This window comes from Nanorana parkeri, unplaced genomic scaffold, assembly GCF_000935625.1.
Source record: "Nanorana parkeri isolate BGI_ZX_2015 unplaced genomic scaffold, ASM93562v1 scaffold829, whole genome shotgun sequence".
NCBI lineage: Eukaryota > Metazoa > Chordata > Amphibia > Anura > Dicroglossidae > Nanorana > Nanorana parkeri.
The window spans coordinates 421,589-440,809 of NW_017307097.1; the positions used below are offsets into that span (position 1 = coordinate 421,589).

A 19,221-nucleotide genomic window follows, 5' to 3' on the forward strand; every position below is an offset into this window, starting at 1 on the left:
TTTTTTCAAGTATCGATACTTGTCCAAGTCCTCACAGATACAAGTACTGATACATTTTTGTTTATTGTCATGTGACAGTTTTCCTAAAACAATACAGACTACTGATTTCAGGACAGTGGTGGAGTGCCAGAGCTATGTCCCAGCTGCAACCACTGCAACTCAAGTAGTTCTCGTGAAAATGCCAAGTATTGGCACTCGTATCTGAACTGGTATCTGAACATCCCTAATAGTGATATTAGTGTCACTTTAAGGACATTTATTTTCCGCTATACTCATAGGGAACTTGTCAGACTAGAAAAAAAGAATGCTGCCATTGCTGCCTTGTTCTTGAAAATGCAAGCTCCAATTCCCAGAGACTAAAGATTGGGAAAACCATTAATGCCAGTACACCACATAAACTCAGATTGTGTCCTGGGTGGCTATGATTAAGAGCAGACAGGATGGACAAATTACTGAAGCCACATGCTTTTGACTGACCTAAGGAAATAGAATATCTATATGTATCTTCTGCTACCTTCTCCTTCCTAACAACTACAGGGCTATTCACTAAAGAGCCGAAGAATACAGCCATAGCTTCGGCTGATCCTTCAGCTCTCTTCGGCCGCCTCTGCCCTTCGGTACAGTTGAACCGATGGACTGCTGTATGGGCTATTTAGAATAGCCTGTACAGCAGCCGAAGGCAGCCGAGAGGCTCAGCCGAGCCAAAGGCATATGCTTCGGCTCGACTGAGCCAAAGTGACAGCCGAATCATGGAGTAAGGTCAGCCAAAGCCGACCGATCTCCACGCAAATGACAGCTGGATGAAGCCCGCCGTGATCTCACGGCTCGCTCTGCTCAGTTGTAATGACAGATCAGCGTAACCAAATGACCTGGGGATGCTGATCTGTCATTAAACAACAACAACTGGGCGGAGCCAGCTGTGACGTAATGGCCGGCTCCACCCAGTTTTTATTCATTGGTCGGGACCGGCTAAAAGACTCTGGCAGGTGCCGGCCAGTTGGAAACAGTTGGGCAGAGCTAGCTGTCACTGCTAGCTCCGTCCAATTGTTTTTCTTTTCCCGGCATCTTTGTCTGCGTTTTTAAAAATTATTTTTCATTTTCTCTCGGCCACCAAATGTGTGAACTTTTGGGAGGTCTCTTTGAAACGTATCCTTCGATGGTATCTTACTCCTTACAGACTGGCTAAGTTTTCAACAGACCATTCCACATTGTGCTGGAGGGACTGTGGAATAGTGGGAAACCTGCTACATACCATCTGGCAATGTCTCAAGATTCAGAGACTTTGGAGAGACGTGTTTCAGATCATTAGTGCGATCAATGGACGGGCTGCCACCCCTGAGCCAGCTCTGAAGCTTCTCAATTTAGGATTAGATGACTTTCCTCCATCGACTAGAATTGTAATAACTCATATTCTTTTGGCGCCGGCTACTCATCGCTAGAAGTTGGAGAACTCCGGATTCTCCTACTATTTCACAGGTTGCCAACTTGGTTCACTTACACTATTCCTATGAGAGAATACTGGCTTTCCAAAACGATAATATCCATAGATTTGATGGCCTTTGGAACTCTTAGATAACTTTGTATTCCTCAAACTCAAATCGAGCTCCCTGTACGGCTGATTTTAGTCGATGTATGGCTGAAATCAGCCGTACAAGCCAGAAGTGAATAGCCGAACAGCGTTCGGCTCACGTCACCTCGGCTCGTTTATTCACTCGGCTGCCTTCGGTAGATTGGTGAATAACCCCCCTAGTAAACAATCAAATGGGACCTATACTTCAGAATCCCCATTCTGATTCTTTAACCCAGTGGTTCTCAACCTGGGGGTCGGGACCCCTTCGAGGGGTCGAATGACGATTTGCTAGGGGTCGCCTAGCGGCTTCCGGTCACCCAGGAGAGACGCGCTTTCTCTGCTCTTTTTTTTTCTGACATCGGGCCCGCCGTCAGTCAGAAAAGAAAAAAAACTTTCTCATCGAGCAGACTAAACCTTTCCAGGAGAAAGTTATTATTTATTTATTTTTTCGTGACAGGGTCTTTATTGACAGGGTCAATAAAGAGAACCTGTCACCTCCAATTGCTATTACAGAGGGGCTTGTTACCTCTGTGTGACAGCAATGAAGTTAAGTGGAAAAAAAATAGACAAAAAAATTATTAAAGAAATAAAAATAAAAGAATTAAAAAAATAAAAAAGCGATTAAAAAGAAATAAGAAACAAATTATTAAAAAATAAGAAAATTATAAAAAATAAACAATAATAAGGTGAGAGTCCTCCTCAGCCCTCTCCTAGCGCAGCAGTGTCAGTTCTCCTGCCACGCCGCCAGATGTCGCTGCAACAGCCACGTCATCCCTAAATTTTACCGTTGGGGGTCACCACCACTTGGCAAATGTTACCAAGGGGTCCCGGCCCTAGAAAGGTTGAGAACCACTGCTTTAACCTTTTCTGGGTCAAGGTCATCAATCACCAGTCATGCAGGCTTTCCATTTATGCCTTGCTCAACCCTCTAGGTATCGCTTTCATGCTCTGCTTATGGAACACCCATGGGATCATCAGACTCTGTGCCTAGACCCAGAGTTTTGACACATATTGAGACCTGCAGAATTTGCAACTGTAGAAATTGCCTACCACTAGCAATATGTCTAAAAATAAAAAGAATGAAACAACACCAACTCACTGCATACCCCCCCAAAAAAAAGAATGATGGTCAAGGGAAATATCAATATACCCACATTAGTATAAAGTGTCTCAAATGAAGAAAATGCAGTACTGTTATTTAAAATGGCCTTCATTTTAACTTTAGTATGGTAAAATAGTTTTGAAGAGGCCCTTAGAGAATAAACAGTTGGCAGTATCAAGTGAAACAAAGTCCACTATGCGCAAAGTTGCAGTACAGCCATCAGCTCATTTTAGAAATTGTAAAAAAAGATATGCACATTCTAACAAAATGTAATATTAAAGTCAACAACACAAAGCTAAAACGTAACAAAAATATGCAGCAGATTGCCTAGACAAAATTATTCTGTCACATTCAGAGAAGTGCTTTCCTGTCCTTTGACCTAACAATTATATTTTAAAAGCTTAGTGGCTAAGTGGAATATTTGTTTACTGTACTGCTGACATCTAAAATATAAATGCAACTTGTTGGTGAAATTGGTATCAAGTTGTATTCATTTCATAAACTAAAAACCTTTATTTAAAGCTGAACTCTAGGAAAATATAAGATTAATTTAACTCTAATATTTAATCCATCATAGAAGTCACCAGCACTCGATGATGTGTGCAAGAAGAAAAGCACTTTTTATTAAATTGTCACATGGGTCATACAGCCACTCTATGGCTGTATGACCCATGTGACAATTTAATAAAAAGAGATTTTCTTCTTGCACATATCATCGAGTGCTGGTGACTTCTATTATGGACTGTATCTGACACAGCGCTATCCATGTTGTCACTTCAAGCACCAACCTTTCATCCAAGGTCTGTACGCTGTATGGAGTGCAGGTGATTTCCCACTCCGCTCTTCGAATGGCCTTCCACTTTCCAGCTCCCTCATCAACTCCTCCCATGCTCGCCTCCAGGACTTCACTAGAGCCTCTAACATCCTATGGAACTCTCTACCACAACCCCGTCCGACTATCTCCCACTCTGACTGCCTTTAGGCGATCGCTTAAGACTCATCTCTTCAAGGAAGCCTATCCCACCTCAACCTGACCACTGAACTACCACTTTATCAAACAATTCATCCCCACACAGCTACCTCCTCATGTATCACTACCCCCTCCCTTTTAGATTGTAAGCCTTCATGGGCAGGGCCCTCCTTACCATCTTGTCTTGAATTGTATTGTAATGTCTCCCTTATATTGTAAAGCGCTTAGCAAACTGTTGGCGCTATATAAATCCTGTATAATAATACAAATAATATAATAATTTCATATTATCATCTGTAATTATTAATACACGATTACATGTGTTTTTAAAATACATACCCTTCTAGTGCCTGAATTTGACCTGGTATCAGACTCCTGCAGTCCCTGTATAGCAGAGCTGGAGCGTGAGAGGAAGGCGCAGCACAAGGAGCCAATCAGCTCATGTGCTGGCTAGAAGCATTCTGATAGGAACAGAAAGTGACAGAGATGAGTTCATCACTGTGCTGCTTCTCCTTTTACTGTCCGGTAAGAGGTTGGGGCAGGTCCAGGATGACCCAGCACAGAGAGAGTGGATAGAATGATGCTGGCCATCAGACTGGGAACATTTAGTAGCAAAATTACTGCAGGGGAAGTTGCTGGACTGAACCTGAATATTGCAGCAAAGCAGATTTTGTTAACGTGTCCTAATCTTAATAGAGTATTCATTTTTATCTTGTTATTTTTGTCTGAAATCCTGCTTAAATTTAGGCCAACAAGTTTGTAAAAGAGGTAACCCATATTAGCCCTTTGAAGACAATCAAGGCAATAATGTATTAAATGTAAGCTGACAGAACAAACAACATTTTAATCTGGTCATCTCAATCACAGAACACCTTGCATTCTGTGATAAAAATACAATACATTTTGTGAATGGGCAAGTAGTAAGGACAAGCTGGGAGCACTTTACTGCATGAGTCACATCTCTCACTCCCTAAGGCACTCAAAAGAGCAGCAACCAACATACAGATAACATAAAGCTTTTAAATGATAATTTACACAATCGTGTTGTGTAAATTATATTTTTTTCGCCAGATTTCTGCTTTAAATCAATCAGATTGGAAGGCTTTTGTCAAATAAACAATTAAGCCAGACCTGTGTAATTCTCTTCATTTTGTAATCACTTCTGTCCTAAAATAATAATTTATTAATCAGATATGATTCAGATTACTTGTCCTAATTTTCAGAGAACTATTGTGACTTACAGGTCTCATCAGAATGATTGTAATTTATGTAAATGAAAACTAGTGTTACACAAAGGGTACAGTGTAGTAGAATATAAGTGACTTACAAGATAAAAAGCTCTGCATACAGTAATAATTCCATCCTATGACACAACCTTGACATTTCAAACCAGTTCTTTTATGCCATTAGCTCTCTCTCTCTCTCCCACTTCCCTCTGACAGAGAAACATTAATATGTACAATGAACAATTTTATTAGATTACATTGCATTAAGAAGTGATACATTTTAATTTTACGACTCGGGATGAACTTTTGGTGTCATGTCTTGCTTATTACACATACTGTGTAATGAAAACTATTTTAAAACATTTTTACATTTTATCAAGCTTTCTTATTATCTGTAACATTAGAGTAGAGCAGAGTACCTTTAATAAATAAATAGGCACACATATGAAGCTGTGGTTTTATCATGTGTCTTTAAGAACACATTCCAGCCCTGCCCTATATGCATGCCATGGGTGGGCATTATATGTCCACATCACAACATGCTGATGAATGTAGCATTGCTTAAGTTCTACCAGAAGACCTACATATTAAGGATGAATTTCTGCAATGCATTATAATGCTGTGTTTCTAAGACAGCCTTTAAAAACTAATTTCCAGTCAAAAAGGCAAACCAACCAGTGAGGGTTTGCTTATCAGAATAGTACCTTTTATTGATATAACAAAAATAACTGAGGACATACCTTTGAAGGCTAACTGCAGTGGAAATTACCTACAGTAGTAATATGGATATCATAGGACCATGCTTCAACTTAAAAATACACCTTCACTTTGCCCATGCAAAAAAGAATGGACCCCCATATACTTACGTTACCTGCACTCCCTCACAGTTTCTTACTTTTCTGCAGCTGGCAAGAAAACTCAGCCCTTTTGGGTATGGAGGAGCATGTGATCTGCTTCCCTTTTACTGTATCTGGGCATGGCAGCCAGTGGCTAGGACTGAGCACTGCATCTGACCAGGGGATTGTAAATGCTCCCCTGAATTGTTGGGAAGCAAAAAACTGTGAGGGAGCTCAGGTAAGGTGATTATAAGGGGGGCACAGGATGCCCTTTTCAGAGACAGAGCATGGGCAAGGTCATAGTGTCTCTTTCATTCTATCTAGCAAGCACTGTAGCTGCGTGGGGAATCTGTGTTCCCTGTATGCATCTCAAGGTTGACTTTTTTTGACTTGGCACATACCATTAAATTACTGTGCTCTGTCAAGTAATATTATGGCATGCAATAAAGGCATTTGAGTTACCATTTTATCATGCATTAAAGTCACCTGTCATGTATTGAAAAACTGATAAATTTACCTGAAGAGACTGAATACATACCTGAAGCCACTTAACACTGCTACATTGCTAAGGACTGCTAAGGACTGCTAGCCCCACTAATCTGGTAGGAAACTGACACTTCCTGGAGTGTGGATCTCCATGGTCCCATGCAGCTCTCATTGGTTTCTTTCTTTGACCTCACATTAAAACTCTATCCTCCAGTAATGTGAGTTCAGAGGGCAGAAACAGTGAGAGCTACAGAGGACCATGGGGATCAACATTCCCGGACATGTTGGTTTCTCAGCAGACTTTGGGGGACTCTGAACCAGAGCAGATTTTAGTGGCAGATGAGGTCATCATTACAGCATGTTCTTCACAGGTAAGTCCTTTGCTGAAAGCAATTCAGTACATGACAGGGTCTCTTTAAGAACTACTGCAGCTTGATGAATAAGGCCCAGTGCCTCTAAATTACTTGTAGTCTGGGTAGTGACATGCTGGACTCCAAATATGTGCAATACTCAGTAAACATCAGGGCCGGATTTACGCTCTCTGCTGCCCAGGGGCCAGGTTCCCCAATTTACTTTTTTTTTTATATATATATTTCGTTTTATTAGTTTTCACAGTTAAATACAAGTATCACATCACACATACATGGCACTGCATAACAAGCTCAGATAGTATACTACCGTATTATAAGGACAGCGTGCCTAGTATAACAAGAAAAACTAACAGGGGAAGACGTCGACTCACACGACAATAGGGGGGAAGAACAAGAGGGAGGTGAGGGGGTAGGGGGGACGTGACATGACACGACCTTGCTCTCAAAACAACCGTAAGTGTCAATGTGGTATATCCAAGACAGACAGTTTTCATTCACAGCAAATATACTCTGTTACCGCTTCGAGCATTCTCCTGATCAACCAGGGGTGTCGGGCATAACCCTTGTGTAGGGGGGGGGCACCGCCTGGGAGTCTTATTCATAGACACCCTCTGGGATGTGCCCGTTTAGGTGTCCGGTTGAGGTTGAGGATCAGGGACAAGCAAGTACGATTTAAAAGTATCTGTGTTCTTGAAGGCTAGCCAACAGGCCCATCTTTTGTAGAAAGAGGAGTATGAGTCTTTGGAGGTATGCAATAATTCCTCCAATAGTCCAGTTCTGTCAATCTTGCGGAACCAATCCTGCATGGAGGGTACTTGTGCGGATCTCCAATATCTGGGTATGAGCGATTTGGCCGCGTTCAACAAGAGGGGGACTATAGGTTTCTTATAAGAACGGATTGAGTCAGTGGTGAGGTGGAACAGGCACACCCAGGGGTCCAGTTGGAGTTGTTCACCACATATGCACTGAATAAGATGAGTGACCTGCGACCAATATGGTTTGATCCGAGGGCACTCGCACCAAATGTGTGCAAAGGTGCCTGGGTTCCCACGCGACCGCCAGCACTGGGGATCTAAGAGGGGGTTAGCTTCGTGTAATCTGGTAGGAACGTAGTACCACCTGGACTGTAGTTTATAGTTTGTTTCGAGCGTTGGCACATCTGTCGAGGAGGTCGTTACCAAAGCTAAAATGTGGGATCTCTCTTCCGGGGAGAGTGTGTGGTGAAGCTCTGACTCCCATTTGTGTAAGTATGGCTGGGGGAGTCATGTTCCAACTTAAGTATGGCCATATAGCAGTAGGGCAGGGAGTGGGAGGGCCCGGATGTGGAGCTCAGTATTGATTCAAAAAAAGTGAAATCCCGAGGTTCCCTGAGTGGTTTAGGTATAGAATCTATGAAGTGAGATAACTGGCGGTGTTTACAGGAATCCAGGGGTATCCTACCCCATCTGGATCGTAAGGCAGACAAGGAGAGTAGAGTAGTTCCGGATAGAACGTCACATAACTTCAAAGTAGCAGAGTCCGTCCATCTTGCAAAGGATCTTTCCACCCTTCCCAGGGGAAAAGTAGTCAGAGCCCTGCAAAGGCATGAGAATCGAGTTGTGTGGCCACTGGAATCTGCGGTGCAAACGGTCCCAGGTGTGCAGTGTAAAGGTTGTTAGAGGCAAGGTGGCGGGATCAAGGGGCCGCCACTTAGTAGGCAACCAAATAACTCAGACAGGGAAGCACCACTGGCCGCAGTCTCCAAGGACACCCAGCTCTTTACCCGGTCCCCAAACACCCAGTCAACCACCCTCACCATCTGGGCGGCTGCATGGTAGATCCGAAAGTCCGGCAGGGCCAGCCCTCCATTTCGACGGGACCTAACTAGTATACAACCCGATGTCCTGGGAGCATGGCGCTGCCAGATTAGTTAGAGGTTATCCTGGCGAGGGTCCTGAAGTATGAGCTCGGTAAGGCTATGGGGAGCATCTGAAACACAAACAGAACCTTGGGAAGAATCATCATTTTTACAGCATTTATCCTGCCCATCCAGGGTAAGGAGCGCAGGGAGAAGGAGGCCAGATCTGTTTTAACCAGATTTAAAAGGGGAACAAAATTGTAGTGGTAAAGATCCAATGGTTTGCGGGTTAACTGGATGCCTAAGTAGCAGAGGGAATGGGGGCGCCACTGAAAGGGAAAGTGGGGGAGGAGAGCGTTGCTTTCTTCCTGTGATAGAGTTAAATTAAGGATCTCCGATTTGCCCATGTTAATTTTAAAGTTGGTGAGGGAGCCATATTCGTTTAATGCCGCCGTAATTTGGGGGAGAGAAATCCGCTGATTCCTTACATAGAACAGAATGTCGTCTGCATATGCCGCCAATTTGAATTCACCTGCCGGGGTAGGGATACCCTGAATGTCAGGGTTGTTGCGGATGGTGGCCAACAAAGGTTCCAATGAAATAGCAAATAAAAGGGGGGACAGGGGGCACCCCTGTCTCGTGCCATTATATAACGTAAGAGAGGGAGATAGGGACCCATTAATGCGGATTCTAGTGGTAGGGTTGGCATAGAGTGCTGAAATCCACTCCATCATCCGGGAACCCAGACCTAGGTGAGACAGGGTGGCTAGGATAAAGTCCCAGGTCACCCCGTCAAATGCTTTTTCCGCATCGGTGGAGAGGAGCAAGGTGGGAGGCTTTTGCTGCCTAGCTATATGTATTAAGGAGATAGATTTAAGAGCGTTATCCCTGGCTTCTCTGCCCGGAATAAAGCCCACCTGGTCTGGGTGTATCCATGAAGGAAGGAGCGGATACAGCCTAGTCGCCAGGATCTTAGCGTATAATTTGGTGTCTATATTAAGTAAGGAAATTGGACGATAGCTAGCGCAATTCGAGGGATCCTTCTCTGGTTTGGCTATTACTGTAATATGGGCCAGGAGCGATTCTGGGCGCATGGGTAAGTTAGTGGAGATAGCGTTAGCGTAGCCCAATTGACTTTTTGACCTGCAGGCTGCATATAAGTGATCTCCGCGACATCGCCAAAATCACTTGTACAAAATGAGCGGCGAGTTCCCTGCTCTACATTTAGCCCTGTTTGCCCAAAGCAGGGTTAAATGTAGAAAAAAATACCCGCCTGGCTCCCGCAACTGCATGTCCCGGGCATTTGGTGATAGGAATTCCACACCCCTGCTGCCCCTCTACTCCCTGCTGCCCCAAGGCCATGGTGGCCTGGTGCAAAATCCGGCCTTGGTAAAGATAATTTACTTTTACTCTACAGAGGGCAACAATCCATGTGTAATTATCAAAGGTAACATTTTTGGGTACAATGTAACCTGATAAAGGATTTTGTCTTTAAAAGTACTATATTTGCCTATAATACCTAAAGGAGAACTATGGGGTTAAGGCTTTTCCCCATAGTTCTCCTTAGGGCAACGGGAGGACACAAACTAGCGTCCTACCGTCACCCTAAGCTCAGTATACCGCAAGCTACCGCTCGCGGTATAATGAGATGCCGCAGCTGAAGCGGATCCCTACAATTATGTCTGGATCCGCCCAGCTGCGTGAGTGACAGCTGGCTCTGCCTAGCTAGAGGCAGAGCCAGCTTTACCCGCCCCCTCTCCGTCCGTTCCGCCAGTCAGCGCTGGTGGATTGGAGCAGGGAGGGGGGAATCCAGTCCCTCCCCTGTCACGGCGGAGAGCTGTGACAGGATCGAGAGGTGAGCGAACGCCGGTATGTGTTCGCTCACTTCGCGATCTACTGAGCCGACCTGTGACAGTCTCATTGTCACAGGTCGGCTAGAACTGTGAGGTGAGTGAAAAGCACTCACCTCATAGTTCTCCTTTAAATAGATTTAGTAAATCCATAGATCTGAATGTGTCAGAGTGTACAGAAGTTAATGCATGAGAATGATTTTAGTAGATGCAGAGATAGATATACCATTCCAGGATAAGGCAGTTCTGCATTTATTTTACAAGCTCAGTCTCTGTTAGGGAAATCCTTGATAAATGGAATTGATAAATACTGCAGCTCTAAAAGACTATTTTTTGTTTTCACATTTATTTACCAATCAAAACACACTTTAAATGGCAAAACAAAACCCTTAACAGCCCATACAAGGTAGAAATATTTACAAATTAGTTAGAAACATTCACAGGAGTGGCTTTAAATGTGCTTTGAAATAGAATGTTTTATGTAATTTGTTAAGTGAACCTTTTATAAAAATGTCAACATAGGCAATGACTATTATAGTAGAAGTATACAGATTGTATTTTTTTTAATATGAATCAGTTTTATGAATGTTACCAACCTAGCCACTTAAATGTTTGCCCTTGCTGATGGGCACCCAGGTAGTTTGGATAGATTGTTGTACACTGTTGTACAAGGGTGGTTGGAAGATGCTCACATATACACGCATATGGAACAATAAATACATTATTGTTAGAAGCTATTGTTGTGAAAACCTTAGGAAGGGAATACTTTGAAAAGGAAACATAAGTATATATAAGTGTTTCCCATAGTCTGGTATATTTTCTTCCACCGGTTCTCTAGTTGAGTGATTTCAGGTGGAATTGGATTTGAATACAGAATCTTGTTAATCCCAAAGAACAGAACACATTCATTTAGTGGTTTCAGTCAGCACACTGCCTTTAGTGCCTAGCAGCCAACGCCAGAAAAAGTGTTTTCGCGATGGAAAAAAACCACTATAAACTATGCTGCATATGTTGAAGAGTGCAGTATCCTGATGAGACATCACTGTTAAATTAGATTGAAGTGTTGTAAAGTGATACTAAAGCCTGATTTACTAAGATAGAAAGAGAGCTGATGTGAACCTGTTCTCACTTCAGATATTCAATCATATGAAGAAAAAGCTTTGCATATGATGGAGGCTTGAAGAGGGCACAAGTTTAATTCAGCTTTACCTTTAGTCAATCTATACCTGTACCTGTGCACGGCACTACACTTTGCATGTGGGCCAGAATCACTTTTTACTACACCTGACGTTTTATTAAATTAGGCTCATTGGCTTGCTGAGAAAGTACATTGGCAGCCCTCTGTGAGTCCATAGCAAAGAAAAGGATGTGCGCAAAGATTCAAAGAGGTGTACAACAGAGATCAAATTGGCAACAGCTGGAGCCTTGAAGATAACTGTGGCACGGAATATGTGAAATAACTTCTGGTGTTATACTACGTATTTGACGTATGCTACCAGTGGTAGAACAACATGCATTATTTACAGGCATAAAGAGAGCTATTTTAAGAACAAAGGCAATTGCTATGCATGTATAAGAAATGAATAATCTATGCAAACCTCTGATTAGTATGACTAATCCCAATTATTGAATTTAAATCCCTTCAAACTAATATTTGCAGTGCGCACTATGCTTAACACAACAGGTGATTATTTAGTGTTCCAAACAATACTCAGTTTGTATCTACTTAGCATTCAGATGAAATGCTGGCAAGCACCTGCATGTACAGTAATAAGCTCCTGAAATCTAATACTCCAAAGCCTCCAATAAAAGGAATATACTGGTATTAAGTGTGTGTCATGAATAAAGTCTAGCACGCTTTATTCCTCATCTCTTTGTTTACATCTCTAATCTTTGGTGTTACTAGAAATGACAGAACTTGCAAAGCTATTGCAGTGTTACTGAGATATATTGCTAAACCCCTCTGGATCTACAATTGCTTCATATACCTTAATTATAGGCAGCATTCATTATTTGTACATACAAAATGCATTTTGTATACAAAGCAGACCGAAGGGTGATTTATACACACAACTATACATACAGATATAACTAATAAAGAGCTATCATATTAATATGATGAAGCAATTTGTAGATCTTTGTTACACCTCAGTAGTAACATAGTAAATAATGATTGTGACATAAACAGCTCTTTGCAGTAGATTACAGCAAACAGCCTGTGTCAGTTTAAGCCAAAGTGCATTGTCATTATCTGTAATTAATCATCATGGTGGATGCAGTGCACAGCCTACTAAATAGAGTACCCATACATTTAGATGTAGCTTACTGCTAGCAGCTAATTGACAAACTTCAAGAAGACTTACCTAATCTTCAGTATATCTCAAATAATGTTTCAGCACTTGCTTAACAACCTCCTAGCTGCATCTAAAAGGTGATACATCTTGAGCTCAGTCTATTCCTGACAACAGCATAATAAATCACAGCACAATCTACACACAGCCAGTACACACAGGTACGATGTAAACAGCTGTTTTTTGTTTTTTTTCTTGTGATCAACGTGGAGAAATCTCTCCAGCAACACAAAGCAAGCACAGCGAGCAAGCAAAGCACATCTTTCAGCACAATCCTTGCTGGACAGCGCCGGACTCCCCAGGACCCTAGTGATGAGGGATGAGCTGTCCTATCTACTTATCATCACCTCTCTTAAGACAATCGTTCATTATTAAATTATTATTTTCATGAATAAATTATAACTAGTATTATTAGTAGTAATAGCAGTATGATGATCATTATTAGGAGGAGGAAGAATATAGTAGTAGTTTGCTTATTATTATCATCGGTATTATTATAAGCTACATGGTACCATGAATAAAGTGGTAGAGAAATAAAATTATAGAAAATACAGTTGTTGTCCTTAGCAACCAGTTTCCATCAGCACCTTTCATCCTCTGCCCTTCTCAGCAGTTTGCTGTTATCAACATCAGCACCACTTTCTATAGCATGGTACAGAGGTCGGTATGAACACCCATATTGTGAACTAACCATATTTCGACCTGTACCTTAGAGTGACATCTCAACATCTTCAGTGGTCAAAGTTGTGCTAAGGATGAAGCACCGACCATCAGCTTCATTGATGGACCATACTGCTCTGACCTTCCCATCCATGAATCTAAAAGGTGCATCGCAGCCTCCAGCACAAACAGCACGTAAAAAGGCATCCACACTAGCTAGGCAAACACATCCTGTATACGCCATCGCAGCAAGGGAACTTGATAGAATTGCTTCCCTACATACATTTGCCCTACAGCTGTGTTTTACATGCAAATGATGAATCCTATTATGTATGCTCTGAAAATCACACGTTACATAACACACCAGGAGAAGCAGGGCAGCTAGAGAAGCAATGAATCAATAGTACAACCCAGTAAAACACAAGAGAAGGGAGAGTCTGTTGTTTGCGAGGCTGCATTGGAGCTGAAGCATCGGCTTGTCTGTCCCTCTGATCGCTCTGTGCCAACTCACCTTTGAGTTTTGCGTTGGGTTCACCACACACACCAATTGTCCAGCAGAGGAGAAGACCCGCTTGGCTTGATAATGCTGAAATCTCAGGTGGATCAGATCTAACACAGCCCCAAAGCACTGAGTAAAGAAAAGCATCACAACTTTCTGCCTCTTCCCCTGTCTTGTTCAGGGCTTTGGAAACACAGCCTGTCAGTCCTGGAGTGGAGGAGCGGATTGGAGCTGTGCCTGAACACTACACTCCTGCACAGCCTAGCATGCCTTCATATTTATCATCAAAATAAGATGGTTAGAATCTTGCAGCAGTCGGCTGACCAATCAAAAGAGCAGGAATGTTATCCTTGAGGACCAGAGCCAGCCAATAACAAATGCCTCCCCCTTTGCTGAAGCTCCCTGATGAATAGAGGTAGTGCTAGGGAATGTACTATTGCACATTACCATACATCAGCGCATCACATTCATCTTTCCATTACAGACTAGCCTATCCAGCGCTAAAGTGAAGCCTAAAAAAATGATTGCTTAATGTCTTCATTTAGTAATTGATGCACTTCATTCTGAAATCACTCTTTAGCTTCAAGAAGGAAATTCACATGAAGGGGGGAAAAATGCATTAAAGAAGGAAATTCGGAAGAAAGAAAATTCAGTAAAAGTTAAAGAAGCAGATAAGCGGTGCTCTTCACTTTCTAAGAGCAGACTTTTAACATTTATGAAGGGAGTTTATGGTAGCTGCTGAACTAGATTTATGTCCCGATTTAACTTGGTGTGAACGCTTTGATGGCATATCAGTCTTTTGCCCAGAGATAATGCAGCTTATATACAGACCCCACACTGAATGCTGACAAGGGCACTGGAGTTGCATGCAGAGAGCGTAGCAACATCTAATGTACACAGTTATGCATCTAAAAATATCTCTGGCATGATATGTGATTAATGCATGAAGGCAGAGTACTGAAAGCCAAGAAAAAGGTCGTGCAACTCAAACACAAATAAATCACTTTTCCTACAGGCAAGCCACATTGTGCTGTTCAAGAAATAAAGAAATTATCATAGGTTTAAAAAGAATTATATTTACACCAGCAGCAGTTGGATTAAAGCATATGTAAATATAATCACTTCAGGCTCAGATAAGCTTTAACATGGTAATGTAATTTCTAAAGTAAATGTCAATGTTTTTAAGTCTGCAGCTTTCATGAAAAAATACCTGGGGACAGGGCTGTTCTCATGCGTGGTCACCCAGAGCAGCTGCTGGGTGACACCCCGCTGGGACGTCATCACGCGCACTTACCAGTTGGCGGCCATCTTGGTGATGGATGCCGGCAAAGAGAGGGGAGGACATTCACCCGGAAGGTTAAGGTATGCCGCCAGGTCCCCTCCTCTCTAGTGCAATTGTCAGGCTTTCGGTCCGTGACTAAGTACCTGACTTTTCAGAGGGGGTACAAATCCAAAAATATTCACCAGCACATCAAAGCATATTCTGTTAATTCTTCTTTATTGACAACAGAAAGGTATGTCACAATGTGTGGTGACGTTTTGGAACCATTTCGGTCCCTTTTTAAGGCAAACAGAGTGAGGAGAAGGGACCGAAATGGGTCAGAAACATCTCTACACATTGTGGCACACCTTTCTTTTGTCAATAAAGAACAATTGACAGAGAATGCTGTGGTGTGCTTGTGACTATTTTTGGATTTGTACTTAATTTGCAGTGGCACCCGCAGTCATTACAGCCCCCACCCAATGTTTTGGGTTGTATCCGATCAGGAGTGTGATGGGAATCTATTAAGTTTTTCAGAGGGGGTGACACCGAAAGAATTGTCAGTCATTTTGGTGTGACCCCCTCTGATGGTGTCACACCCACCACACCCCCTTGTGATGCCACTGCTTCAGAATCCCGTAATGAACATCCTTGTTCAGGTCCTTCTTGTTATGGGGTGCATGCTCTGTCACTGTCTTGCAATTTCCTGCATTGTTCCACAGGCTTCCAATGCAGAATATAAGTTGTTATTACAACAAACATTATGCAGGCATGGTTCACTGTTGTCAACATTAGATAACATATTTCCTTTGCTCTTCACCTCTATCTACTTGCCATAATGTGGAATTTTGTTGACATTACCTTCCACCTGGAAAGAAAATATGTTAATAACATTCGTTTTTGCCTCCATTCACACAAATTGTTTATAAATACACCTCTCTGTATGGCACCTTTACAGTGCTTGATCACCACATTACACCAGAAACCTAGAGGTGCAACACAGGATTGGCCCTGCAAAAATAATTTCACATTTTTCAGCCTAGGCTGAGCTTCGAAAAATATATATATGGCGCCTTGACAGTGCCTGGTTACCAGAATACACCATAACCTTTGAGGGGCAACACAGTGTGATTGACCCTGTAGAAAAATAAAGATTTTGAAGCTCAGACACAATTTATGTGTAGCACATTGCAGTACTGGAGAACCAAGATAGGGCAGTAGAGGCAGGTTGAAATGTTAATTGTGGCAGTCCAGCAGCAGCAGAAGATGCTAAGCAAGCCAACAGCTAGAGGAAGGAACAGGTAATGGTGGCATGACATGGTAATTGTGGTGGGCCAGCAGTGTTGGCAAGAGATAGTTATGGTGTTGGCCCAGCAGCGGTAGAAGAAGCTGCCAGGAGATGGTGATGTTTGCAGGCAAGGCAAGCAGGTAAGCTGCTAATTCTGTAAGACATAATAATGTTTTTTGGACCAGATTCCCCAAAAATAGTCATTTAGGATCAGCTGCAGGGGTTTTGTACTCATTGCTGATCCATTTCTTTATCTTTATAAAGGTGAGTTGGTCAACTGTATCAGGTGACAGGTGGATTAATTTCTCTTTCACAAAAAAGTCCACTGTGCTGAATGCACTCTCTGCAGTGGCTGGTCAAAAGCTCAATTACATGCTGGGCAAACTCTGGCCAGTGGTCAAGCTTGGACACCGAAAAGTCCATGGAGTCCCTGGTTCAAAGGTTGTCCTCATCTGCCCTGGATCCCAGGTAATCAAGATCACATGGTTTAGGTGCAGCTTGGCCAATGCATTCTAAAGAATGATTTAAAAAAAGCCTCACTGAGCCCATGCCACAGCTGCCCCTTCTTCCACAACCTAAGAATCCAAGGAATCTTGGCCATGAATAGGGAACCTGCCACTTTCTGGAAAGGTGGCCAAGAGGTTCTTCCACATCACCTCTTCCAAATGGCAAATTGTTTGCTCCCTCTGGGATGGTAGCATGATCTCCGCCATTTTCACTTTGTATCAGGGATACAAAAGGGTGGCCAGCCAGTAATGGTCCCTCTCCTTCTTAGCCAAGGGATCCCAACCTGAAGCAAGCTATTGCTTCCCGTGCTATCTGCAGGTTTTTTTTAGTATTCTGACAGCTCAGAATAAAAACAAAATATATTTTTTTTAAACAACAGGAATTAATAGCTAGATTGCTATTGGCTATTTCAATTTGCCATAGCCAATAGCAAGCTGGCTATAGCACCCGCCCTCTGCTGATTGACACCTTCAGGTCCACCTCTGTTGATTGACAGCAGCAGTAGGCGGGTGCAATAGCTAGTCTGCTATTGGCTATTGCAATTTGAAATAGCCAATAGCAATTTAGCTATTCATTCCAATACTGTTTTTTTTCTTTTCCTCTGACTGACGGCGGCCGGCGGCCCCGATGTCAGGAAAAAAAAACAGCAGGGAAAGGTTTACTTTGCTAGATCGAGCAGAGTAAACCTTTCCAGGAGAAATGTTTCTCTCCCGGGCAGCTGGGGGCCGCTATATAATAGAGGGAGACTCCTGGAACGTCCGGGATGTCTGATAGCCCGAATCCTGGGGTACTTGCACAAGCATTGCAGTATGAATGAGCCCATTTGCCTTAAATTTCTGATGGTAAAGGACCCCAAGTTCTCAGAGTTGATGAGAACAACAGTGTCCTCAGTTATCTCACCCCACTCATGTACCACTTCCGAAGTTTGGGAGAGGTGAGATTTGTCACTGGGGACCTGCCCCATGTCATCCTTCTCTTCATTGCCAGTGTCATGGATATTTTGGTTGGACAAATCTCCGGTGCACTAAAAGGTACACGTTCGGTATTAAAATGCACCCAGCACAAACAATCCCGTCGCGCTTAAAAGCACGCTGCATTCAGTTATTTTTGTATAAGGGATGAAATACTTCTTTGGCACCAGAGAGAGTCAGACACGATGTTGGTTCAAGCTGGAGTCAGTGTAGAAAGGGGTGAACAGACCCCCAACTCCTTCATTTATTAAGGCAATAGGATGACGCCCAGTGGGAGACGGCTTTATAACATCAGCCAGTCAGCCCAGAAAGTACAGGTACATGTCAAAAGGAAAAGGGGAATACACCAACATGGCCGAACAGTGAAATGCACACACCTCATCCCTGTAAAACAAGGAAGGATGAGTCATGTTCATTGTCCCGACCGGCCATGTGGATGCCCATCCCCCATCATCGTCAACATAGACCCCATTCAATACTGCTCAGAGTGACCAGTATCTAGTAAGATCATTCTACTTGTTCTTACAGGTTTGAGACTATCTAAGGAGACATTGCTAATGCGGTTATCTATATACGGTACGAGTATACTGACAAGGCAGATATCAATGTCTTCTTATAAAAGCAGATATGTATCCAAAACGGATAGCGAGTCCGCAATAGAGGTATAATACGTATCTCATTATACGGACTTCGCTAATGTGTACATACGTTTGAAGGCAAGAAGCCCAGCGCGTTGCACTTAGGGCTCACAAACCGCCAAACGCCCCCACACACTGCGAACATGTCTCCAAGCCCATGCGAAGGTTTTCATACTGATGGTTTTACCGCTGGTCCCGATTCAACCCAAGTACCCTCTGCTAGAGCATTCCTTGGTTACATCCGACACAGGGAGACAGATGACAATCTATAGAACACACACATCCTAGAATAAAATGTCCACATAATTCCATATAATAAAATTTCCACAACACCAGCACCCAAACCCTCCTCCTCATGCTCCTTCTCTGCCTGCTGCTGCTTCACAGGGAAGCAGTCAGTTGTTAGAGGATCCTGCATGCTTTGAGAGAGTAGGAATCCTTCCTCTTCCTTCTGTACTGTGCCTCCAGTGCCCAGTATACTACATAATGCAGTATGTGCTCCAGCAGGAACACCACAGGGATCGTGTCACTGATCCATGCCTTGTTGCAGCTTCAAATTGTGACAAGACAGTACACAGGTCCTGAATCAGGAGCTACTGATGTGGTAAAAAGAACCCCAGATCCCCAGAGCCTGCCCTCATCCCATACTCAAAAAAATACTTATTGATGGCAGGCTGCTAAAGCTGCAACCTCTGCAGCATGGACAATGTTGTACTCAGGCATGTATCGCATATCAGGTAGTTGGCAGGCAGTTTGTGCTGCTGCTAAATTTTGGACAGGTGAACACTTGCCGTGTAT

General features: G+C 43.0%; 1 protein-coding gene across 1 annotated transcript in view; it reads right to left on the reverse strand.

The window, feature by feature from the left end:
- The window catches only part of SIAH3 (siah E3 ubiquitin protein ligase family member 3), a 90,278-nt gene extending 76,089 nt beyond the window's left edge, over nucleotides 1-14,189 (reverse strand). Inside the window, exon 1 of the mRNA XM_018565293.1 lies at nucleotides 13,771-14,189. Coding sequence (XP_018420795.1) covers nucleotides 13,771-13,905 — 135 coding nt within the window. The 5' untranslated portion in view covers nucleotides 13,906-14,189. The remainder of the gene's footprint in view (nucleotides 1-13,770) is intronic.
- Between the last annotated feature and the right edge of the window lie 5,032 nt (nucleotides 14,190-19,221).